General features: G+C 36.9%; 1 protein-coding gene across 7 annotated transcripts in view; it reads right to left on the bottom strand.

Annotated features, from left to right (window-relative positions):
- Positions 1–23,585, bottom strand: part of LOC127631106 (kazrin-A-like) — a 52,287-nt gene that overhangs the window by 8,519 nt on the left and 20,183 nt on the right. For 6 of the 7 annotated variants that reach the window (XR_007968914.1, XR_007968915.1, XM_052109091.1 and 3 more), the window contains 9 exons: positions 12,901–13,092; positions 8,255–8,391; positions 7,973–8,143; positions 7,712–7,795; positions 6,505–6,679; positions 6,089–6,273; positions 5,440–5,563; positions 2,748–2,950; positions 2,359–2,477 (listed from right to left, as the gene is read on the bottom strand). Coding sequence is in view for 5 of the 7 variants with exons in the window: in XM_052109091.1 (XP_051965051.1) it covers positions 2,359–2,477; positions 2,748–2,950; positions 5,440–5,563; positions 6,089–6,273; positions 6,505–6,679; positions 7,712–7,795; positions 7,973–8,143; positions 8,255–8,391; positions 12,901–13,092 (1,390 nt within the window). In the remaining 2 variants the exon portion in view is untranslated. The remainder of the gene's footprint in view (positions 1–2,358; positions 2,478–2,747; positions 2,951–5,439; positions 5,564–6,088; positions 6,274–6,504; positions 6,680–7,711; positions 7,796–7,972; positions 8,144–8,254; positions 8,392–12,900; positions 13,093–23,585) is intronic. The other variant, XM_052109092.1, reaches the window with a different exon arrangement.

The raw sequence follows: 23,585 nt of genomic DNA, 5'->3' as shown, positions 1-23,585 counted from the left end.
GCTGCCATGTGTGTGTGTTTATGTTTGTGTTTTTTGTTCAAGTTTTCATTTAAATATTACTTTGATGCTTCGTCCGGTTCCCGCCTCCTCATTTAACCGTGCTACAATCGGATTAACCTGTAGGATCTTTAGAATCCTATTGGACATTGTGAAATTTGAAATGGAACCCTACTCGTATTGTAATGGAATAATGTCAAGCTAATATATATTTATAAGAAAATTGCAAAAAAAAAAAAAAAGAAGTTTTAAAATCCTAAAAGATTTTATTTAAATTCTTACTGAGTGCTATAGGGGCATTTTATCCTATTGGTAATCATTAAAAAGTCCTATTGGGAAATAAAGTATGTGATTTAAAAGATCTAGTTTGGAATCACTGATCTACAAATTAATTAGACTTTGTTACATACATCATTTTGTTTATTACACCAGTTTATAATACCAATTGAGATGAGTTATGTTACTATGTTAATCCAATGTTATGGAGGCAATTTTGGGTGTCAGCTTTTTGAATTTGCAAGAAGCCAAAAAGGATCTGTAATGACATTAAACTTAGACATTGCAACACTGTCCTGACAATACCACATACATTTGCTAATAGCCCAACCTATTGGTCAAAACTATAAGCCTTTGTACTTTGTTACAAGAACATTTTCCTAAATTAATCTCAATGGACAGATCATGCTATGTGCAAATAAATATACTGTACTTATTATTATTACCACAACAACAAACAATTAAAAAAATAAAATGTATAATTAGGAAATGAATTTCTATAAAAAGCCATTCATTTTTTTAAACGAATTCCAGGGTAGGCTAATATAACACAAAGCATAATGTTATAAACTTACACTCAATATTTAAAAACAATTATCATATAAAAATGTTGCCAGATTTACGCTGCTAAATAAGATGGAAACGTGGCATCACAGTCTGTGAAAAGGGTCTATATTGACATATTTATGTGTAAAGTTGTGAAAAATAAAGTCTTTTTGGTAAACAGCGTGTCTGTGTTTGAAATGTAACGTCTTTATCACGTCAGTTCTCTAGTTTGTTTTTTGTATTTAGGAAATACTATTTAAAAGTTCAACTTTGCCAGATATTACAACACAATAAGAAAAGTGTTTGTCGAGTGCTGAAATAACTGGCATATTAACATAATAAAGATTATACACCTTCACTTACATCTCGAATATCACCCGGGTTCTTTTCTGTGAGTGCAATGCATTAATTGCCCAGAATTAGGCTAACTATTGTAAAGTACTGTATATCATGAGATTCTTTTATTATTATTATTATTATTCATTTATTTTATGAATTTCATGTTGATCCAGTGGATCGAGGCTCGCTCAAAATGAGATGTGATCTCAACAAACAACATTTTAAATGGCCACTTTGAAACGAGTAGGCCTATGTGCGGTGACCTACAAAGATGAAACCAGCCCAGCAAATATTGTAAACATTTGTAAGTGTGCTATATACGTATATAGGTCTCGTGTAGTGTGCATTTTGTATAAATAAAATTAACTGTAATTGTTAAACATGTCATGGTAATTATTATTTAATGGAATAGTTATCCCAATGATAATTCTCTCATGTCTTACTCACTGTTGTTGTCTCAAACTTGCATGAATTTCTTTCTTCTGCAGAATAAAAATGTTAATATTTTAATGGAGAAATCATGTCTGTTTGCTTATACAATGCAAGTAAATGATGACCAACACTTTAAAGCTCCCATGAGAGATGCAGTTGTAATAAAAATGGAAAGCAATTGAAAAACAGCGTGAGCGGACGCAAAAACACATTCCGAATATCACATTCCGAATATTAAAATATAGAAATTAATATAATTTCTATATTATGATATAAATTCCGATTGGAATCCTGAAATAGGCTACTTTAGGATTTTTTGACAAGGGTTGCCATCATGAATAGGCTAAAGATTGACTTTTAAAAATCTAAAACACGTATTTCAAACTGTAATAGGCCAATAATCTTTTTTTAAACATTACTAATGTTTTTGGCAGTATTTTTCATCAATTTAATTCATCTTTGGAGAACAGTAGCATCAATTTCTTTCAAAACAAAAATGTTTAAGTGTTCTAAAACTTGAAAAATTGTGTATTGCTAATCTTCTTTGGAAACGTCCTCTAAAATATAGTGAAACATGTAACAAACCAACTTGTCAGGACATTTTAAGTGGACCTCAGTATTTGAAATGGTCATAAATAAACCAAATCATGTTTTACCTCATCTAATAATGTCAGCAGTTTGTGTAAGGGTTAGGGGCTGCAATATGACAACCATAACGTCTGAGATATCCTCACTAGCTTCAAAAGTCCATTTGTGGTTCTGTCTCACCCATGTCCTGATTCTGCATCCCTGTAGTCCTCGATGGCCAGACGGAGTTTCCGACGGTGCATTGAATTACTGATACCCAAAACAGACTCCAGGTCATCATCAGTAAGAACTAACAAGACCTAACACACACACACACACACACACATTTCAACACTTGGGTATTAAAACAAGTGTCTGTATAAAAGTATCGTGGTTGTTCTATGTACTTGAGCTCACTGCCACAATGGTAAAATTATATTGCTGGTACAATTTTATTGTGGTATAACGGTATCATATAATTATAGTGTAATGGTCTCACTGATATGATTTTGTAGAGTGTCATACAATAGTCATTGGTTGTCTACATTTTCTATGTATGTATTTCTGCACAATGACAAGGTAACATGTACCTTGCCACTCTTGACGTTATCTGCACAGGCCCGGATATACATGGGCATGGTCATGATCACCTCCAGCCACGCCTGCACAGTTCCAGCGCGCCAGCGGGACATGGGCACCGTGCGCGCGAGCTCCACCTGCTGAAGCCGGTCCAGCTTCTCGCATTCTGAGAGGCTCACACTGAGGCGTGCGGGGCTTGATAAACTGTCCGAATCTAAATTGGTTGATTATGGGAGAGGAGCGCGACATAAATCAATTTATAATGTATCGCTTTTTCACTCAATAAGTATCATTGAAGCTTTCTCTCAGAAAATGCTTGGCGTGTGTTGCATCATCAGTACAAACTGCGTATTTATACTTAGAAAATAGATCAGTACAGTGGTATTAGCAGATACATGTTCTGTAACACAAAGAGTTTCCTAATTTTTCTTCCATATTATTTATTTAGATCCGTACAAGTCAAGCCAAATACCATCCCGCCCACGTTTTAACCTCTTAAACAAGGATACTTTGTGCACACAATAATTCCACCAGTGGATGGCAGCACTTACCTTTTTTATCTGTTTTCAAGAACTGTAATCAAGTATGTTTTGGGGGTCCCAAAAAAACTCTTGTCAATATTGTACAGACTTCACCATTCTCAGAATCAGTCAAATCTGTCTGGGTCCAGACGTTATAAATTCAAGACTGAGATTAGCGAAACAGACTGACAAAAAGATTGCTTTAAGTGTTTTTAAAAGTGTAAATGTTGTTGGCAAAGAAATAACTTGCTTATCTGGACAATCTTTGTCTTGAGACTGCCTATACATTACTACAACAACATACGTTTTCTGGGGGGGATTTTCTATTTTCTTGCAGTGATTTATTAGCAGGAGTGTGGAGTTTGCACATTATCAAGAGCCAATAATGTAATGCAGAGACAATGTACTGTTATATACATGGGATTCATAAGCCTGCAATAAGACTGTTTTTGAGAGCCCCTATAAAGACTTTAAAGATCAGCCACACACAGATAAATGCCCCATGTGGTTAAGGATATTTAGAAATTAGTTAGTTAATTATGATTATACACACACACACACACACTACTTCCAGAGCACCATCAGACAGATGAGATCAACATTAATAGCTCTGGGAGGCAAAGAGCGAATAACTCAGCCACACACCATTCAGTGTTTTTGAGTTTATTTAAAAATAGTCTGTAGTTATATAACTTATTACCATTTTCATTTCCATGCCATTTAGAGTTCCATGCTATTCAGCACCAGCCTGAGCCAACACAGCCGGGAAAGAGAGAGCATCGACAGAACACAATCTCTCCATTTCCAGCTGATGAAGAACACACTACATGCTCTAAAAAACGTATTTATTTCTTCATTTCATATCAGTGCAATATTGAAATGTACACAATGGTAAGAATCTGTCACTGAACAATAGCTAGCTTTGATTTCAGAAAAATTTAATAAAAAAAGAGACTACAAATACAAAGTGTAATGGTGAAAGAGAAAGGCCCTGTAGAGTAAAGGTAATCCAGTTCCCAATTGTGAAGTAGTATGGGAAACTACTGTGAAGCACTATGTCATACCCTGCTTTATTAAAGGTTACAGTTATAATTTCAATGACAATAATTACTATGACGTCTATCCTAAGAGGATAGTGGGCTGGGGTTTTCATAACCAATGAGCAGAGCGCTGTTTTGTGTTTATGTTTGTTTTGTGTTTCCATACAGTAGTCCAGGTGTCACAGGTCTAAAACTTCCTAAAGTAAGATGGCTGCTCTCAGATCCGTTTTTGCCTCCTGGTTATAGTGTTATTGTGAAGGCAGTTGTCACTGTTAGTGTGTGTAATGATGGTTAGAAACTCTCCTGCGGGAAAGACAATATGAACCACTGTTCACTAAAGTCAGTTGACTACATAAAATGGTGTCCAAATATCAGAACACAGAGCAGTTTGTGCTTCAATGAATAAAGATATTTTAGATTCATACCCACTAAAGTCTTTAGCCTGCTGGCTTCCTGCAGGAGAGCTTGATCAATACATTTGACATAGGTTTAAAAACAGCAAGACAATGACACTAAATCCTAAACAGATGCAATGCAAAATTTGCCCGTCCACACTGAACATGATAATGCAGTGTGATGCAAAAGTCACAGCCAATCAGAACATGCTTGAGATTTAATATACAGGCTTGATGAGTGGGATCTCGGACCAATGAGATTTTACTGTGTGTGGGGCCACCCCAAGCTAACCCCAAAACTTGGCAAAAACTCAGATTTACATGGAAGATATCGCTTTTATCACATTGCATTCTGTTAGGACATGTGTGAGAGTTAAATTAAAGGCATCCGGAATCCAAAAAGACATTTACAAGCACTAAGTGGTGCACAATGACCATTATTTACACATTCAGCAGGCCTTCAAGTTTCCAGTGGGATGCTAAAGTGGGTATAAATTGAAGGGAAGAATAAACACACACACGCACTGCAGCACAGTTCGGAATAATTGTACAGTCAGCTTGTGCTCATAAGGATGGCAGCCATAGAGAGACTAACACACACACACACACACACACACACACACACACACACACACACACACACACACACACACACACACACACACACACACACACACAAGAAGAGGGGATCTCAGCTGTGTCACCAGTCACCATCTTCCTCTATGTAGTAGTCGGATGTGTTAGTACCATCAAACAGAGTGGGGTCCAGGGACTTCCTTTGCTTTCCTCGACCAAACACCCGTGACAGAGAGCCCAGCCCCATCCTTTCCTTTTTCTTCCGGCGTCTCTGCTCCTCGAGATCCTCCAGAGACTAAAGGGTGGGGGAAAGAAAGAAATAATGAGCATTAGAAGTAAAGGTGATACATCAAAAATGTGTGTGCAGAGCAACTGTGTTCTGTATCATGGCACAATGTTCACATGTGTGTACATGTTTATGTTTGGAATGGAACGAGTGCCGCAGTGCTTTGAAAGCAGTGTCTGTACTCACTTTTGAGAGTTTATTAATTTCCATGCCTTAACCAGGCATTGAAAATTCCCTGATATTTCCAGTTTTCCCATAACCATGAGAACCCTGAAAAACACCCTTTGGGCGCATTAAGGACATCCTCACTTGGAAAAATGTGTTCATAAATATAGCAAATACTGTTTTATCTTCTAAAAATGAAATAACTATATGACATTTTTCAGCAGGTTAGGGTCAGTCTGTAGTAATTACTATACTTACTATATTTATACTTACTATAGCAGTCAATAGTAAAGTCTATTATAATCAGCTCTATATAAAACAATTGAAGCCATTTAGAAAGCTATGTAAGTGCGTGTGTGTGTGTCTTACATTGCAGAGAGAGTGTGTTCTATGTCGTGGTGAGTCTGATGTTGTTAACGACCTCTCTCCCTCCATTACAGAGGCATCCGAGATGATTGACGCTTGTTTGGAGTGACAGGGACTGATCCTGGCTGCAGACGATGACATCATACTGACACTATCAGCATCACACACACACTGCGATACTTTCAACACTGACAGACATAAACATAAACACACACACACACACACACACACACACACACACACACACACACACACACACACACACACCTGTTTTAGTAATAATGTTAGATTTGTAGAATTGTGAGGCTGATCGTGCATGACAATTTTTCCTCATTTAATGAAATTAACAATTTTCAGTTTCATGGCACACTTCTTTCTATCCAGACGTCATCTACTGTATATGTGTTATGTGTGTGTACCCTGTCTGTCCATCGAGTGGTAAAGGTTTTGTTGACTCTGTCGTATCGCAGCAGTCAGAGGAAGCTCTGCATGCATCGCCCACTCTTGGTTGCCGTTGACGACAGTATCTGAAGGCATGGCCAGCGAGTGTCGCTTAGGAGCATCCTTAGTGAGCGTAGCCAAAGACTGTTTTGCCTGGAACACACAAACATATATAATCCAATCAGGTCTGCTTTTTTCCCACAAGACTGTTTTTGTAAACAAATATTAAACATGTGAAAAAAGGGTAGTACTGCCCAGGATAACTGCTCCAAACATTTCACAGTGTCAGAGAGTTTGTGCGGAGTTAAAGTTATAAATAGGCCCATACAGAATCTGTGCCAGCAGAATTTCGCAGAAAGTTCCACTGATGTTTGAATTCGAACACAGTTTTTTTGATTTTACTCATTTATTTATTTATATATATATATATATATTTTTTTTTTGTAACTTATTTTTATCAATTTAACAAGTTAAAATAATGTATTTAACATTTTTCAGTCACTGCATCATTGCTATACTTCCATTTATTTGGTTTTTATTTTTTTATTTGGCATCTTAACGATAAAATAACAAAGCAAGAATACATTTAACATTGCTATTTTATAGTTGTGATGAATTCACTATTATTCAAAAATGTGAAAAATTGCAATAGTATTGATTAAGTAGTGTCCAAACATTTGACTGGTAGTGTAAGCATCTTTGAGCTTCTAACAAGAGTGTAATACTCTCGGCTCTGCTTAATACTATATTTAAATCCATTTCTGCACATTCTGCCCCACAGTTGGTAAAGAAAATGTTGAAAAACTTTACAGATTCAATGTGGGCCAAGATATAAATCAATTTACACCACAGTCATTCCAGAAATCAAGCCAAAAGAAAAAGCCCACCACCATCATGCCTGATATTATTAGGTTAGAATGGTTTTTATTTTCAAGCTCCTAAACATTCTAATAAACTAACATGCAAAAGGACACACAAACACATTCAAACTCAATGGGAGGGAACAGATTTGTACATGCTTTTCCATTGTATATACATAATGAGTTCATTCTCATTGGCTGATTGCAAAAATCAGCCAATAAGAACATAACAGACATGCAACCAATCATATTGTATAAATTGTGCATTTCAGAGGGGGAGTCAGCGCAATCAAAGAGGCTGAGTGACAGGTCTGGCTGATCTTACCAACATGTTTTTAGGAGAGGCTGGTCTTTCTGGAGAGCGAACGAAAACGCGGCTCTCTAGTTTCTGAGCCATAAAGTTACTCATCTGTTAAAGAAATGCACACACACACACACACACACACGTTTCTGAGCTACTCAGTAAAAGACACATGAAGACACTCTAAACCAACATGCACCTCAATTATCTATACTCACTCATTCTCTCAGCAGACAAGATGGAGGACATTATCATGTATGTTTTTGCCTATGGCATGTCTCTCACCATAGTTAGTTCAGCCTCCAGCTCTTTGATCCTGTTCTCTTTCAGGTCCAGTGAAGTGCGGAGCTCACTGGCGTGTTCAGTGGCCTCTTTGGTTTGCCGACGTAAATCCCATTTTTCCCGCTCTAACAGATCCTTTTCTCTGGCTAAGACTCTCACCGCATCCTCACTCTCCTAAATCACACATACAAGATAAGCTTGTGGAAATGTGTTCATGTTTGATGATGTTGTGCAAGTAAGTGCGATTGCATAAGAGCTTGTTGTGTATGTGCTTGTGAGATATACTTTTCGGTGTTGTTCATAGTTGCGTATAAAGTCTCGTAGCTGCTCCTCACGGCTATCCAGTGTTGTGTATAGCTGCTGCATCTGATTTACGAGATCAGTCCTCTCCATCCTCAAACGCTTCCGGTCAGCCTTCATTGCTGGGGAAAACAGAGAGAAAGACTTTTGAAATATTTTGACATTTTGAAAAGAAATTCAGTATCCTAAATTTCAGACACCAAATTCAGAAACCTACTTTAGGTGTCTTTACAGCTATATTTACATGTATGCATTTGGCAGATGCTTTTATCCAAAGTGACTTACAGTGCACTTATTACCGGGACAATCCCCCCCGGAGGAACCCGGAGTTAAGTGCCTTGCTCAAGGACACAATGGTGGTGGATGTGGCGATCGAACCAGCATCCTTCTGATTAATGGTTATGTGATCTGGTTATGTGCTTTAGCCCACTATGCCACCACCACTCCCACAACTACATTGTGAAGGAAAAATAAAAACCAGCAAGAAAGAAAAAACTAAAAACTATATGGGTAGTTGATGCTTAATGTGTCCTCGATCCACATAAAGGTTTTAGGATAAGATTTATATGAATGTGGAAAGATTGTATCTGAAGCCCTAATACTGGTCACCAATTTTTTTTTTTTTTTTTTTTACCAGTAATTTCCCTTCACTAGTTCATTTTAAATAGTCTTGTGGGGTGAAAAAATGCATTTTTATAGGTCAATATTTTCCATGTAGTCTCTCAAATAATATGAAGTTACTAAAGTGGCCTGCATAATATAAAAGACTTAACAAAAGGCTAAAACAGTTTAAGATGGAGTGTCGCATCTCACATTAACTGACATTTGAATTGTCCAAAAGTACTTAAATCACAACTATTCCTATTTATTCCCTTGTTAAATCAAAGGATATTTTAAAAACATATAAAAAGGTGCAATGCGTGCTTTCATAAAATCAAGTCTTTGTATCCAAATCTGTGCTCCACTAAAAGTCTTGCCCTGACCAATGAAAAGTGCTACACAGCATGACAATATTCTGTTCTGGTTAAAGCACAAATGAAAAATCACATTTCTAAAGATTTGACAGAGAGAGAAACAGAGAAGTAAAAGCATGAAACCAAGATATCATCTATAACTAAAAGAAAGAGAGGTGTACTTTTGTTTTCTTATTTATTTTCCCATTATTATTGGGTGCACTGAATATTGATGAATATTGAATGTATATTGATTAAATGCTGTTGCTGTGGATTCATCTGTCAATGCAGTTATCTTACATATACAGTATAGTTATATTATATAAACTTAAAGATGAATCATTTAATAAAAGACGCTCAGGCATTTAAAATAATTTCTGAGATAATGTGCTATTTGGATTCTAGTCTACATTTGATTCATTTAAATAAATAATCCAATTAAGTTTGCATGTAAACATTCCCATTTATGCATTATTATCATTCTCTTGAACTCCAAGATGTAAATTTGTACTACTCCAATCCATCTTGCTCTCCCTCTTTTTCTTTTTCCAGAGTCTTTCTTCTGCTGGCTGTGGTTAACAGTGTGTGATAACAGAGGCAGTAATTGACTGTTTTAGGTTGCTTGTAGCTTCTGCTCTGACTTGCAAATTGCAGCCCATCGTTTCCAAGGACATTGAGTCTATTCAGCCCCCACTTAAAGACTCATTATACAGGAGCCAAATGGCACACAAAAGCCTTTTTCACACTCGTGCACTCACAGAGGAACACCTGGTAGGATGTGGAGTGTGAATCGGAATAGCAGAGAATGTTCAGATCAGTGAATCCTCTAAAAGGCAAAGCTCTCCAATTTTTCAATTGCATCCATTGTTTAATTAACCAATCCGTGTGGTTAATTAAACAATGGATGCTCCTTTTCATTCCGCTCATAAACAGACACAAATTGAAACAGAGAACACCCTGAACACAGAATATTTTATTATAATTTTTTTCAGTTTTCTTTATCCATCGCTTGCTGACGTGGACTACTACAGAAAAAAAATTACTTTCAAAGTTACGATTTCGATTATTATTAATATTTTATTTTTATTTTTTTTCCTTCCTAAAAGTGATATGAGCATGATTCTGTTTGTGGACAGTTTGATGGAGAGCCTGTGAATCGGTCTCCATCACGGAATTTTACTGTGTTAAAAGGACTTAATCATTGTTTTACTCTCAATTGTTTTATATATATATTGTGGTTTAATAGTGCAACTGTTTTTATTCGTCCAATTTATTGTATTTATTGGTTTCATTTTTAACTCATTTTAACTCATTCTTGTGTATTTATTCAAAGATTTTGTATTTAAAAATGGGGAGGAGAAGGTTAATTTTATTTAAATTAATGGTTTGTTCCAATTAGCAAAGGCAGGAAAATTGTGTATTTAAACCAGCCGCCACTAGAGGGAGGGGAGGATATGAAAGATGAGTGTTTGAGCACATGGACAAGGTGGTAGCACTGCTTGAGTGCAAATATACTCTGGTCTCCATTGTTTAGAGAGGGGACTGGGTACTGCACTTAGTACCAGAAACAGGGCTAGTTTTTTTTTTATTTTTTATTTATTTTTTTTTTAAATGTAACCTTGTTTTTATGAGTACTTTTAAAACACTATTTATTTGCACATTTGCACCTCTGCTGGATTAAACATAATTTTTGGAACACTATACCTTCTCTCTGGTCCCTATCACAGACAGCACTGGGGTACATGTACAGCTCAGATGAGCACACAAACAGTAGCCACAATACAAAACTGTTTAGGTGCAATTAATGGTCATGATTCCACTTTAGCTGCCCATGACTTTGCATGGGAAACACAAAACCGGTTATTCCTGCATTGCTCTCTCAGTTTGGGTTTGAAGGTCAATTGAGAAAGTAGATTTAGAGACAATATCAGAACAAGGAGAGCAGAATCCCTTGATAACTAAAGACTGAGAATTTTATACCAGTTTTGTGGTCAGTGCTGTTCTGATTACTTTTGCATTTCACAGTCAAAGAGCTGAAACATGAGCTGCAGAAAAAAATTAAGAAGATCTCAGTGCAAGAGGAGGCCCAAATACTTTTAAGGGACTGCACCATTCACTGCAGATTAAAGAAATGGTACAGTCAAAACACCTTAGGCTCCTCAAATGTGTTTATTATAGTGGTTCAATCTACTTGTCTGGGACTCAAAGGCCTCTCAGAGACTTCAAAATCTGTAGACAATTTTAGACACCTCATTTGATTTTTTTTACTTTACTTTTAGGATTTTAAAATTGACAAAGTTAGCCAAAAATGACTTCATAAAAAATTATAAAATCACACATGTCAATGAAATCAATTAAAAACGAATCTAATTTTCACTCTTTTCACAGTTTTTATTCCAAGCAAAGCTTTAAAGGAATAGTTCACAGAAAAAGGAAAATTATGTCATTTACTCACCCTCACATTTTTCCAAACCATTATGACTTATGGTCCACTTATGTGGACCACAAAAAGAGATGTTAGGTAGAGTGACAGCCTCAATCTCCATTCGCTTACATTGTATGGGAAAAAAAAAGTAAAAGAAAGTGAACTGCGAGTAGGGACACAAGAGCTTGGACATTCTACTAAACATCTCTTTTTTGTTCAATGGAAGGAAGAATTACACAAGAGATACACAATTATATGAGGTTTATTAAATGGCAGAATTTTCTTTTTTTTGGGTGAACTATCCCTTTAAAAGGGCGCTCACATATAAAGCAATTTGAGTGAAAATTGACCTTACTGTAAGTTTTTCATTTTCAAAGAGAGTTGCTGATTTCCTGTGACATGAATTACAATAGCCATTGGCAATGTGATGTGGGCATGTCCAGTAATGAGGCAAAGTTAAGAAACTGTTAACGTTATGCAAATGAGCATTTACATTTATGCATTTGGCAGACGCTTTTATCCAAAGCAACTTACAGTGCAATTATTACAGGGACAATCCCCCCGGAGCAACCTGGAGTTAAGTGCCTTGCTCAAGGACACAATGGTGGTGGCCATGGGGTTAGAACCTGCAACCTTCTGATTAACAGCCCTGCGCTTTAGCCACTACGCCACCACTCATAGCAGCTACACAATGTGGCAATTACCAATTGGTGTAAAGACACTGTAGCTCATGTAATTCGTCTGCTGTGAGACTCTACATTCAAGTGCAGGCAAGATAGAGGAGAAGTTCCTGTTTTTGTGAGTGACTTCACTGTTCTGTATGAATTGTCCCTGCCCACACGTTTCATCTTGTTGATGACATGACGCATTATGTCCTTTCGCAAATTACATACAAACACTTCCCCTGCAGAATGTTAAGTTTTAGCAGCAAGATAACTGGTTCCTTGTCAAAATAGAAAGACATCTTATTTTTACCAGCAATGAATGTCATTAGTGATCAGATTTTTTATTTTATTTTGCTACTCACCAGTAACATTAGGGCATCCAGCAGCAGGAACACCTACAGACTGACTGATCTCCAACTTTTAATTCATTGTAATGAGTCTTTATTTCGCTGAGCAAGTTAGAAGTCAGGCTTTGGGGTTGTAGGTCTGTTCTGCCAACTCTTTGCTCATTTCAGGATGACAGGTTCAGAACAAAGAGTTGGGGTGAAAGGTCAGGTTCATTGTATTCATTAACTAATCTGAACTCACCTTGTAATGCCTCCTTGGCTCTGTCGAGCTCCTGCTCTTTCTGCGTCAACTGCACTCGCAGCTGTGAGACAGAGAGCAGCTCCACAGAGCAGCCTCCTCCCGTCTCCTCCAGCTCACGGTTCAACATCTCCCTCACCTGCTTTAACACAGACACTTCCTCCTGCAGACGCACCACCTCCTCATGCAACAGCACTACAGAGTGAGAGAAACATTCAAATTGACAGAGTATGAGAGAAATTAATTCTAAATAACAAACAACAAAATTTATAATAGTAATTGTTCTCATTTTCATATTTTCCTGATTTACCTTGCTCTGTGCCTTACTGCTAAATTACTATATTATAAATATTATTATTGAGTAATGTTCTGCTGCTGTATATCCATTAAACAGTGTTTGTTGTACTCTGTATATTCTTATGCCAATAGAGTACACTAACTATGTGACACAGAAATCTTCAATGAGTTGGCTAAATGGAATTATTAGTGTCACAGGGCTTAACATTTTACAGAATTTGAAATATGAAAGAATAAACCTTGTTCTAGGTGTAACACCATTTCAACTTCATGCAGAATATGCAAAAAAGCACAGCTCCGTAAAAAAAAAAAAAAAAAAAAAATCCACCTCAGTAGGTGTTAACTTGGGACAGATTCAAAATAGAAAGAGAAAACTGTGCCTAGGTAAAGGGTGTGTTGGAGGTAAAATGCTTAGAAGACTTCAGTAATAATGTATCTACAGTGGTCATGCAATGAACCTACAAAAACAACTCAATCGATCACACAGTGACCATGTTTACATGCACTTAAAGGTGCAATAAGTAACATTTTTCATGTAATATTCAAGTTTTTTTTTGTCAATGTGTGAACGGCTTGTAATGCAACTTAAAAAATTTGCCCTTCCCGGACTTCCTAGGTTGTCTATTAAGCCTGTAGACTGATACTCATGCGAAGGGAGCGGGTTGCTTTGCAGAGAAAATCCAATGGATGTGACGTTTATGCGTGCTCCCGAGAGCCTTGACTCGGACAGTAATAGCTTCTCTTCCAATATTCAACAGCAACAACACACTGCAAAACCAGGTAACGTTATCTTAGAGATGGAATCTAGCAAATGTCCGGCTCCCTGCACAACATCAACTCCTACACAAACTCAGAGTAAGCCAAAAAAACAACAACAGCAAAAAAAAAAAACATTTATCTACTGAATCCCGTCTGGCTCAGCGGGAACATGATCGTGGTCAAGCAAAAACTAGAGTGAACATCGGCAGGGCATTTGATTCCTGGAGGGACCTTCGTTCAGTTTTGGGGATCAAAAACAGACACTGAATTGGCATTCTTCTTATTGGACAGGTAAGTTTACATTAATGCAAAGCATGTGAAATATAGTGCCATAAGGATTGATCTGTGTAATTTTAGCTAACTTGATCTTGCCTGCTAACGCTGATGAATGGGAAGCTACCTTGCTTTGTAACTTTCAAATCATTTCAACAATATTCTCTTTTTACTAAAAGTCAGGTATACAGGATAAATTTAAGCAGATACTCTGGTTTCTTAATCGTAGTACTACATATGACATACAAAACATACAATAGTGCAACATAACAGTGCAACAGTAAACTGTCTGGTATAGTTTGTTTGTATGTAGCTGTATGTATCAGTATGCTATGTTAGCTGATTAGTTTTTGTTTAGGGATAATAAATAAATACAAAAAAAATAAAAAAAATAAAAAATATATATATATATATATATATATATATATATATATATATATAGAGCATACTTTGGGGAATCCCAGAGTTTTATGTAAGAGGAAACCCCACTATTGCAGTGCAATTCCACAGCAGCTCACAATAGAGTGAAGGAAAAAAACACACAGCAACTCTGGAATATATGGAATATTTTTACATTTTTTTAATAATAGTGTCCATGTAAACATAGTGTGTGTGTTTTGATGGAGGAATGTCTTAATGAGCTTTGACCTGTGTCTGTCTGGCTCATGTCCTTTTACAATATCTATGTGTATGTGTGTGTGTTTGTGTGTTCGTTGAGAGGAAAATAAGGTTACCAAACCACATTATCTGATCTGCTAATGTAAAGATCAGACTGCTAACACTAAAACTTATTATTAAAGCCATTCAAGCTAAATGTATTCCATTATCCTGTAATTATTTAATGTTTTAAGAAATGTGATCTCACATTTGATTCTGGGTTACTGCATCTTCAGTTCCACATGTTTTTTTTTTTGCCTCTTCAAAACAGCTACCTTAAAAAAATCCTTTTCAAATCTACATAAAAAGTTGAAAAATATAATAAATATTCACACCACAGTTCACTCTAGAAAAAGGATGAGGCATTCTAAACACTTGGCATTCCTCCTTGTCAGAACAGGCTGGTGTCCTGAGACACAGGCATCTGACGCACCTCTAAAATCTGCCTAAGTTCACTTTAAGACAGCCCAGCAGATTTGGCAAGCTGCATTATATGGATTAGAGCTGTAAGACCTCAGTCTTGACTAACACCAAAATGGAGCTCAAGAATGCACATGAGACTGCAGATTTGCTGGGCTCAGAGAAGGGTTAGTGTTGGCTCTATACCTGAGTTTCTTGTCAAGACAGGAATTGTTTTATTGTTCATAACAGTGTGGTTTTGAGTTTTTACTTGGAGTTTTACCTCCTTATATGCCTTGCTATTTTTTGCTTCTAAAACCAGGCTGGTGTGCTTCTTTAAACAAGCAAGACAGATCGTCCAACGAAAGCAGGTCCAATATGCGTGCTGGGCATGCATGTATGTGTGTGACAATTGTTTTTTTTTTTAAAAGACAGAGAAACAGAAAGGAGGCATGTGTGGGCTTTTTAACCCATTTAAAGAGATAGTTCGCCCAAAAATGAAAATTGTAATGTAAATGATTATTTACTCATTCGCATGCAATCCCAGATGTGTATTAGGGATGTGCGAGACTAGTCGACTAAATGGTTCTGATGCTACCAGTGGACACTGGAATTACTAGTCAGTTAATATTTACCCACATTAAACTGATCATAATTTTTACACATTTACGTTTGGCTTTATATTTTTACAGAGGCTGCAATTAAATTACTGTCAAATTAATGTTAAATATTTTAAACAGAATTAATAATACAAATATTATTTTATAAAAAGGATATCTGGAACAGATACAAAGTTTAATTTCACCTCAGGCTGCACGTGCTTTTTCCCTTTCACTCGCGGCACACTTGTTCTTGTGGGTGTGGTCTTTAGGATATGTCCCAGTCCAGGCCTTCTAGCTGGCCTTGAGTGACGCAATCACACTTTAAGTGAGGTAATTTGAAAGCAAAAAGCGCAAGATTTTGATGAGTCGTCTGTCACTGCCACATCACCACTGAGAAAGATACTTATGGATTAAAAACCTGAGATGTTCTGCATGATTGTGCGATTTATTAATTAAACAGGAAAGGAGGACTGATTTTCACTTCAAGCTAATTGGTAAGAGCATTTTTGCATTGTTATAGCAACATCAGGAATTTTCTACGAGTAAATTATTCTGCTTGAGCATTCAGTGCCGGATCAAGTTTTGAAAAGTAACCGTGTACCCTTACGAACAAAATGTATTGCAATCAACATTTAAATTGCAAATATTAGATATCTTTTTTTCATATTGGACTTTCTTGGTACTGGCTTTCATGTGTGGACATGTTTTTAAAATGTCAGTTTGAACTTATTAGTTGACTGCCACATAATACATGACAGGCATACAGTGTCGTCTTCATTGTGAAACTGTGTTTTCTTAATGCCATGAATCACACTGAAGGCCTAGACTTAAAATGCACGGGCCGCCACAGGTTCTGACAGTTTTAATATGTTAAGTAACTTTTACATGATGAATTCCATTTAGAACAACTGGGTTGCTTACTGGTCCTGTTTTCTGAAGGTTTCTTTTTAGATTAGTCAACAAGTTGACTTCAAAATTTCCAATTAAACATCAGTGAAATTAGTCGTCGTTCAGCACATCCCTATTGTGTATGACTTTCTTTTTTCTGCAGAACACAAATTATCTCAGCTTTGTTGTTGCTCACAATGTAAGTGAAAGGTGGCCAGAAATAAAGGTCCAAATATCACATAATGACATCATAAAAGGAGTCCATAAGACGCCAGTGGTTAATCAATGTCTTCTGAAGTGATCCAATTGATTATGGGTGAGAACAAAACAAAAATATAACTCCTTTTCACTGTACATCTTGCCATTGCAGTCTCTAGGCACAATCATGATTTCAAGCTCAATTACACTTCCTAGTGATTGACGCATGCGCAGCGTGCTAGACGGCGATATAGGAAGATCATCAAGGAGACTGCGGTCAAGATTTATAGTGAAAATTTAAAAAAATTATGGTCTGTTCTCACCCAAAACTGACTGGATCACTTCAGAAGACATTTATTAAACCAATGGAGTCTTATGGACTCCTTTAATGCAGACTGTGTGTTTTTTGGACCTACAGAGTTCTGGCCACCACTCAATTTCATTGTGAGGGCCTACAGAACTTCAATATTCTTCTAAAAATCTAAATTTGTGTTCTGCAGAAGAAAGAAAATCATACACATCTTGGATGGCAGGAATGTGTGTAAATGATGAGAGAATTGTTATTTTGTGTGAACTATCCCTTTAAAAAGTCTGGAGTGTCTTGCCCTTTGAGGACATTGCAGAAAAGGGCAGAGATCTGAACCCTCCACAGTCCAAAGGCTTCGATTGAATCTGTTAGTGCAGTCAACCACAAAATTATTCTGACAGCTTTGGGAGAAGGCTTGAAGAAGGACCAATCATAGATTTTAAAATAAAAATACAGCAGATAAATATACAGGGATAAATTCATCAATGGTTCACCATTCAAGTATTTTTTATTTGTATAGCGCATTTCACAACAATTCGTTTCAAAGCAGATTTACAGAAAATCAGGCATTAACAGAAAATAAAACTGTAATATCTCTTATAGTCATCATTGTGTTGTTTGATAAAATACGATTGTGAATTGTGTTTAAAAATAAGTAATTAAATCATAATTGTATATAGAACCCCTGTGAGCAAGCCGAAGGCAACTGTGGCAAGGAACACAAAACTCCATAAGATGTTGGTTAATGGAGAAGAATTGCCTTGGGAGAAACCAGACTCACTGTGGGGGCCACAACATGACTCCAATGGTCAATTATTGAAGAAATTCGATAACACGCACAACAAAATGTTATCCACGGGTTGTTGACAAATAACGTGTCCTTAAAAATCCTTAAAGCATCAAGGTTTTAGGTTAAAATTCAAGGGAAATTATATAGTGTAGGTGCTGTAAATAGTCATGATTTTTTTAAAGCTTTTCACTTTTTTTTTTTTTAAATCACAACCTGGTCTCACTGAATTTTTGCTAAACTATTTTTAGATGGCTCGTTATACATATCGTGGCACTTTCATGGTGAAAAATACTCGAAGCACTACAACAACAATAACCATTCACACAAATCATAGGAAAAACGGCAGATTATCATTCATAAACACTTATGCACTTTCGCCCAGTTCCTCACACAATGCTATCTTGTGGAATTTAAACACATTTACTCTCATGCATGACTTGAAAGTGTTTTCATTACATGACTAACTACATTTACAAGTTTAAGTGTGATCAAATTGCGTGGTAGCTTAATTGACTTGTTAGGGACTAAATTGAACTTGCCTTAAGTGACACACAGTGGACACCTCAGAACTGCCACGATACATGTAGAGAGCCTATTCACTTCATTTTGAAAAATAATTGCCAGTCACGGAATTTTCATGAGATCCAGGCTGGAAATTTCATGTCACCAACCCTTAAAAGTTACAGCACATGAACAGCATTTTTCAAGAAATAACAGTTTCTAAGACTATCTGATTTTATTTAGAGATGGACTGGGCACTTGAATGTTGAAAAGCCACTTGAAAGCCACCTTTTATCAGATGCAGAATGAATCATACACATGAAGTTTGGACTTGATAATGACAAGAGGTTGCAACATGTAGCATTAACATGTTTACATTGATCATGGTATAAATATTGGGGGTTGTACTAACTTGTTTTTATTATCGTTTCCACCCCCCCTGAAAACTACACCCCTCCACTTCAGTGTATGTACACTGGGATGATGTGATACAAGGTCTCTACATTGTGATTAATATATCTCCCCAAAATATTACTTTATGGGGTAGGGGTGTTAATCTGTTTTAAAGTTAGCTTTAAATAAACAAAAATAGAAGTCTACGGTATGTTCTCATTTAGATAGCTAGGCATCTCTCTCTCTCTCTGTGTGTGTGTGTGTGTGTGTGTGTGTGTGTGTGTGTGCATGTGCGGGAGTGTGCATGACTGTGTGTCTGTTTGAATATAAACACGCCTGATGATCTAATGGTCCATTCTGTCTTCTTATTGCATTTACCAGACAAACAGTAAAAAACCACCTGAATCACTCCAACTGAAACATCCACTCAACACACACATACAGTACATACACAAACACTCCCAGTGAAACCAGTCATGCAGCTCAGCAGAAATGTTCAATTCTCTGTTTCTCTCCAGAAACGCTCATGATCATTTGTCTACTCACCCCATTCTCCTCTCATCCCTTGCTCTTGTCTCCAGTGTTGTCACCACAGCAACTCAATCAAATGGTCAGAAGAAAAACTTCAACTATCATCTCTTGCACTGAATCCAAAAGGAATCCAAATTCAAAATCTCAAACTCCCTCTTCACCTGCCGGGAGCGACTCCCACAGGTGTGAAGATATTAACACTCCTCACCCCTCCCTCTCATTCTCTGCTTAAATAGGAGTTCCAACTGACTCCACAGTTCAAAACACACAGTGGTAAAGGAAAGGACAGATCTAAGTTCAAGCTGCAGAATTCTGTAAGAGGAAACCATCCACACATACATTCAAACAATCAACAGCCAAACACACAGAATAAGCTACAGGAACCCCCTCATACACGCATCTCTTTCAATTTACTTTATATTATCTCAGTTTGTGGATATAAGTGCACATACTGTATATTGTAATATTATTGTTAATGGGAATTATTCATGAAATACAAGCAGAACAAATTTGTGTAAATTGCAAGGAAATCTGAATGGATCCATTAATGATTTACACCAGGGCTCGACATTAACGATTGTCTGCTTGTCCGGGACAAGTGGATTTATGAAGGGCAAGTGAAAGAGAAATTTTTCTTGCCCGGCTGGACAAGCAGACTTATTAAAAGCGTCAATAACAAAAACTTTACCAGCTATATTAGTGATAGCCTCGGCCTGTGTCACTTATTACAAAGTTCATATTCATATTCTGCTGTTGAAAGTAATCAAGAGCATGTCATTTTTAAGAGCTGCGCCCTTTTTGATTGACAGGCAGCGTATGCGTGTGTGCTGAAAATGCGCGCGTGTTTGTGTATGAAAAAGCTTGCGCTAATGCACACCTGAACAGTCAAATATATTTAAAAATGGTCTTGGTGAGGTATTCTTGTAAACACAAAGAGTAAATAGTCAGACTTGTAAGTAAAATGTAAGCTAATAGACCTGCTGCTGTCTAGTGTGTCATTATAATAACCAAAAACAACCATAGCAAGAAACCACTTACTGCTCTTGACTGCGTAACTTTAAAAAGTATTAATGTATTATAATCTTTCAGTGAAGTAGTACAGTAGTAGTTTGTTGCATTTCATTCTGAATATTTGCTTGAATACTTGAAACTGTTGTTGTATTATTTTTAATCTATTTCTATTAATTTATGTTTTTGATAGTTATTTTATTACTGACTGTTTACTAGTCTTGAATAATTACTCAAGAACTTGAAATCAATCTTCCATAATTAACAAATTAGTTATTGTTATTATTTGTTGTGGTATTGAAGCTGGTATTGAGAATCATCAAATTTCCCTACTGAAATTCTGGTATTGTGATAACGTATATAGCCTACATTGTACATGGTAGATGTTGCTGCAATAACTTTATGACAAATTAGATCTTATTCCATAGAACTATGAGCATCCCTGCTGTAAATGGTGGCAATGTAGGCTTTCCTTTATTTGACTACCATTCGTGACATAAAACAATTATCGTATGACAATAGCATCCTCCCCTAACCAGTGCAGTTTACATTTCTGTCACAGAGAATTGAGTTGATTGCATAGGTACACTATTAAGTTGGGCATTGGCCGTAATTTTACAAAAAATATACAACATAAACTTTGACATGTTACTTGAGCATGTATCATTTTTCTGGGTAAGTAACTTGTACTAGTAAGTGAATGACCAATTAAATTGTCCGGAGGACAAGCACATGACAATGCTTAATGTCGAGCCCTGTACACACAAATTTGTTCTGCTCGTATTTGTGAGCTGCCTATACTTGGAAAGCAGTTTAGGTAGGCAGTTCACTAAGTTTTGAAACGCAATCAATGTATGCATTATTATTTGAGGGCTTAAAACATAACCTGCACAAAAAGGATTTTATCACAGGTTCTTACACAAACCAAAACTGATGTACACACATACAAAATCTATGTGCCTGTTTGCAGCGGTGTTGCTTTTCATCACCAGTCTAAATTTTACAGATCCATCTGGATGGTGTGTCAACACACACACACACACGCACACACACAAGCACATACATTCTAACAAACACGTAATGCACACAATTCCACTACACACAGGAATGTAAAGTGTGTCTAACTGCTGTGCCAACCATACTGTGGTCAAATATAAACAACTGCAGCCTGGCATTACATTTTGATAATTAATATTCTCGAGTCTTTATTTGAGTAGCAGGATTTACATTATGATGAGGTAAAATAAAAGGACAAATATAAGCCAAGACAAGCTATGACATGATTCAGAGAAAAATACGTTTATAAAGAGAAACTGTTTTAAGAGAATGAATGAGAGAATTGAAGGGAGCGAAAGTTTGTTTGAGAGCTGCAGCTATTCCCTGTCTGAACATGATTAATAATTTATGGCATTTGATTCATCAAAGCCAGTGATCAAATAAACTGAATCAGATGAGTGTCTAGAACCACGCTGCAGTCAGGGCTAGGAAAAACCGAATAAGATAATATGTTAGTGTCTCTCCATGTAGGTTTCCACTGAATGAAGCCTTAGCTTGACGCTTTATCCACTCCCTTCGTCCACATCCACTTGAATAAATCCACAGGACAACTCGTAAAAAATATATCAGTTTACTCGGTTATTCACAAAAATAGCAGCACAGTAATATTACGAAAAATAAAAATGATTATTAACAACACAAAAGTAGAGGAAGGTAAAGGTCAAAAAACTGTGTGGCTCCACTCTCTGCTTGCCTGACTGTTCACACAGATAACTTCACTAACTCTCCTCACTAACTCTCCTCACTAACTCTCCTCACTAACTCTCGCGAGAGTATTCCCAAAAATACAACCAAAGTAATATAAATACACTCTAAATTATCCACACACATTTTAGATAATAACACAATTAACTCCTTGCATTACTGTAAATATTAACTGCATCGAACTGTAAATATTTTCTCCACATAAAATGAATCATGCAAATTACTGTATAACGCATAAATTAAATTATTTATCAATTAACTGCATTTAGGCTCCTACATTACCGGCCCCTAATTGTTATCAATGTCCTTGAAACAATTACTCAAAACTTAAATTAAAGGAGCCTATATGCTAACTAATAAACTATCTAAAGAAATATTCTTGGTCTTTGCCCTATCCGAAAGGGTCTTTAGGGTGTTTCCTTTGGAACAGCTTATACATTGTCCTCAGATCCTTGAAGAAGACAAAGCTTTGTTATCGGGCGACAAAGCTCGTTGCTCTTAGTCTTGACTTTCACCTGACGAACAAAACCTTTCTTGTCAGGAAAAATCTCCACAATTCTTCCAAGCGGCCATGAATTTCTGGGCGATGTATCATCCACAATCAGCACTACATCACCAACACTGAAGTTTCTTCCAGGTGTGAACCATCGTTGACGTTCTTGGAGCTGCATAAGATATTCTTTACACCAGCGTTTCCAGAAGACATCCGCGAGGTACTGAACTTGTCTCCATCTGCGGTTAGCATACTGGTCATCCTTGCTAAACACTCCTGGGGGTAACTCAGGCTTGACCTTGAGTAACAACAGGTGGTTGGGTGTTAAGGCCTCTAAATCATTAAGATCTGAAGATGCCTGGGTGATTGGCCTGCTGTTTATGATGGCCTCAGCTTCACACAGCAAGGTATGGTGACCTTCTTCATCCAAAAGTTGTTCCTTCACTGTGATGTTCAGAATTTTCCTCACTGAACGAATCAGCCGCTCCCAGCTTCCTCCATGGTGAGAACCTGCTGGCGGATTAAAGTGCCACTGGACTCCCTTCTCTTGCAAATTCTTTGCTATCTTGCTGGTGTTCCATTCTTTTATTGATCTTTTCAACTCACTGTCAGCAGACCTAAAGTTGGTTCCATTATCAGAATACATCTCTTTGACTTGTCCTCTTCTTGCAAGAAATCTTCTAATTGCATTAAGACATGCATCAGTGTCAAGTGAAGATGCGACTTCTAGATGCACAGCTCGTATGGCAAGACATGTAAAGATGACACCATATCTCTTTACTTGCGCTCTTCCTCTTTTCACCAGAAATGGACCAAAGTAGTCAACGCCGA

Source organism: Xyrauchen texanus, chromosome 37, assembly GCF_025860055.1.
Source record: "Xyrauchen texanus isolate HMW12.3.18 chromosome 37, RBS_HiC_50CHRs, whole genome shotgun sequence".
NCBI classification, from domain to species: domain Eukaryota; kingdom Metazoa; phylum Chordata; class Actinopteri; order Cypriniformes; family Catostomidae; genus Xyrauchen; species Xyrauchen texanus.
The sequence above is the reverse complement of the archived record's forward strand: the minus strand, read 5'-3'. Positions and strand labels throughout refer to the sequence as shown.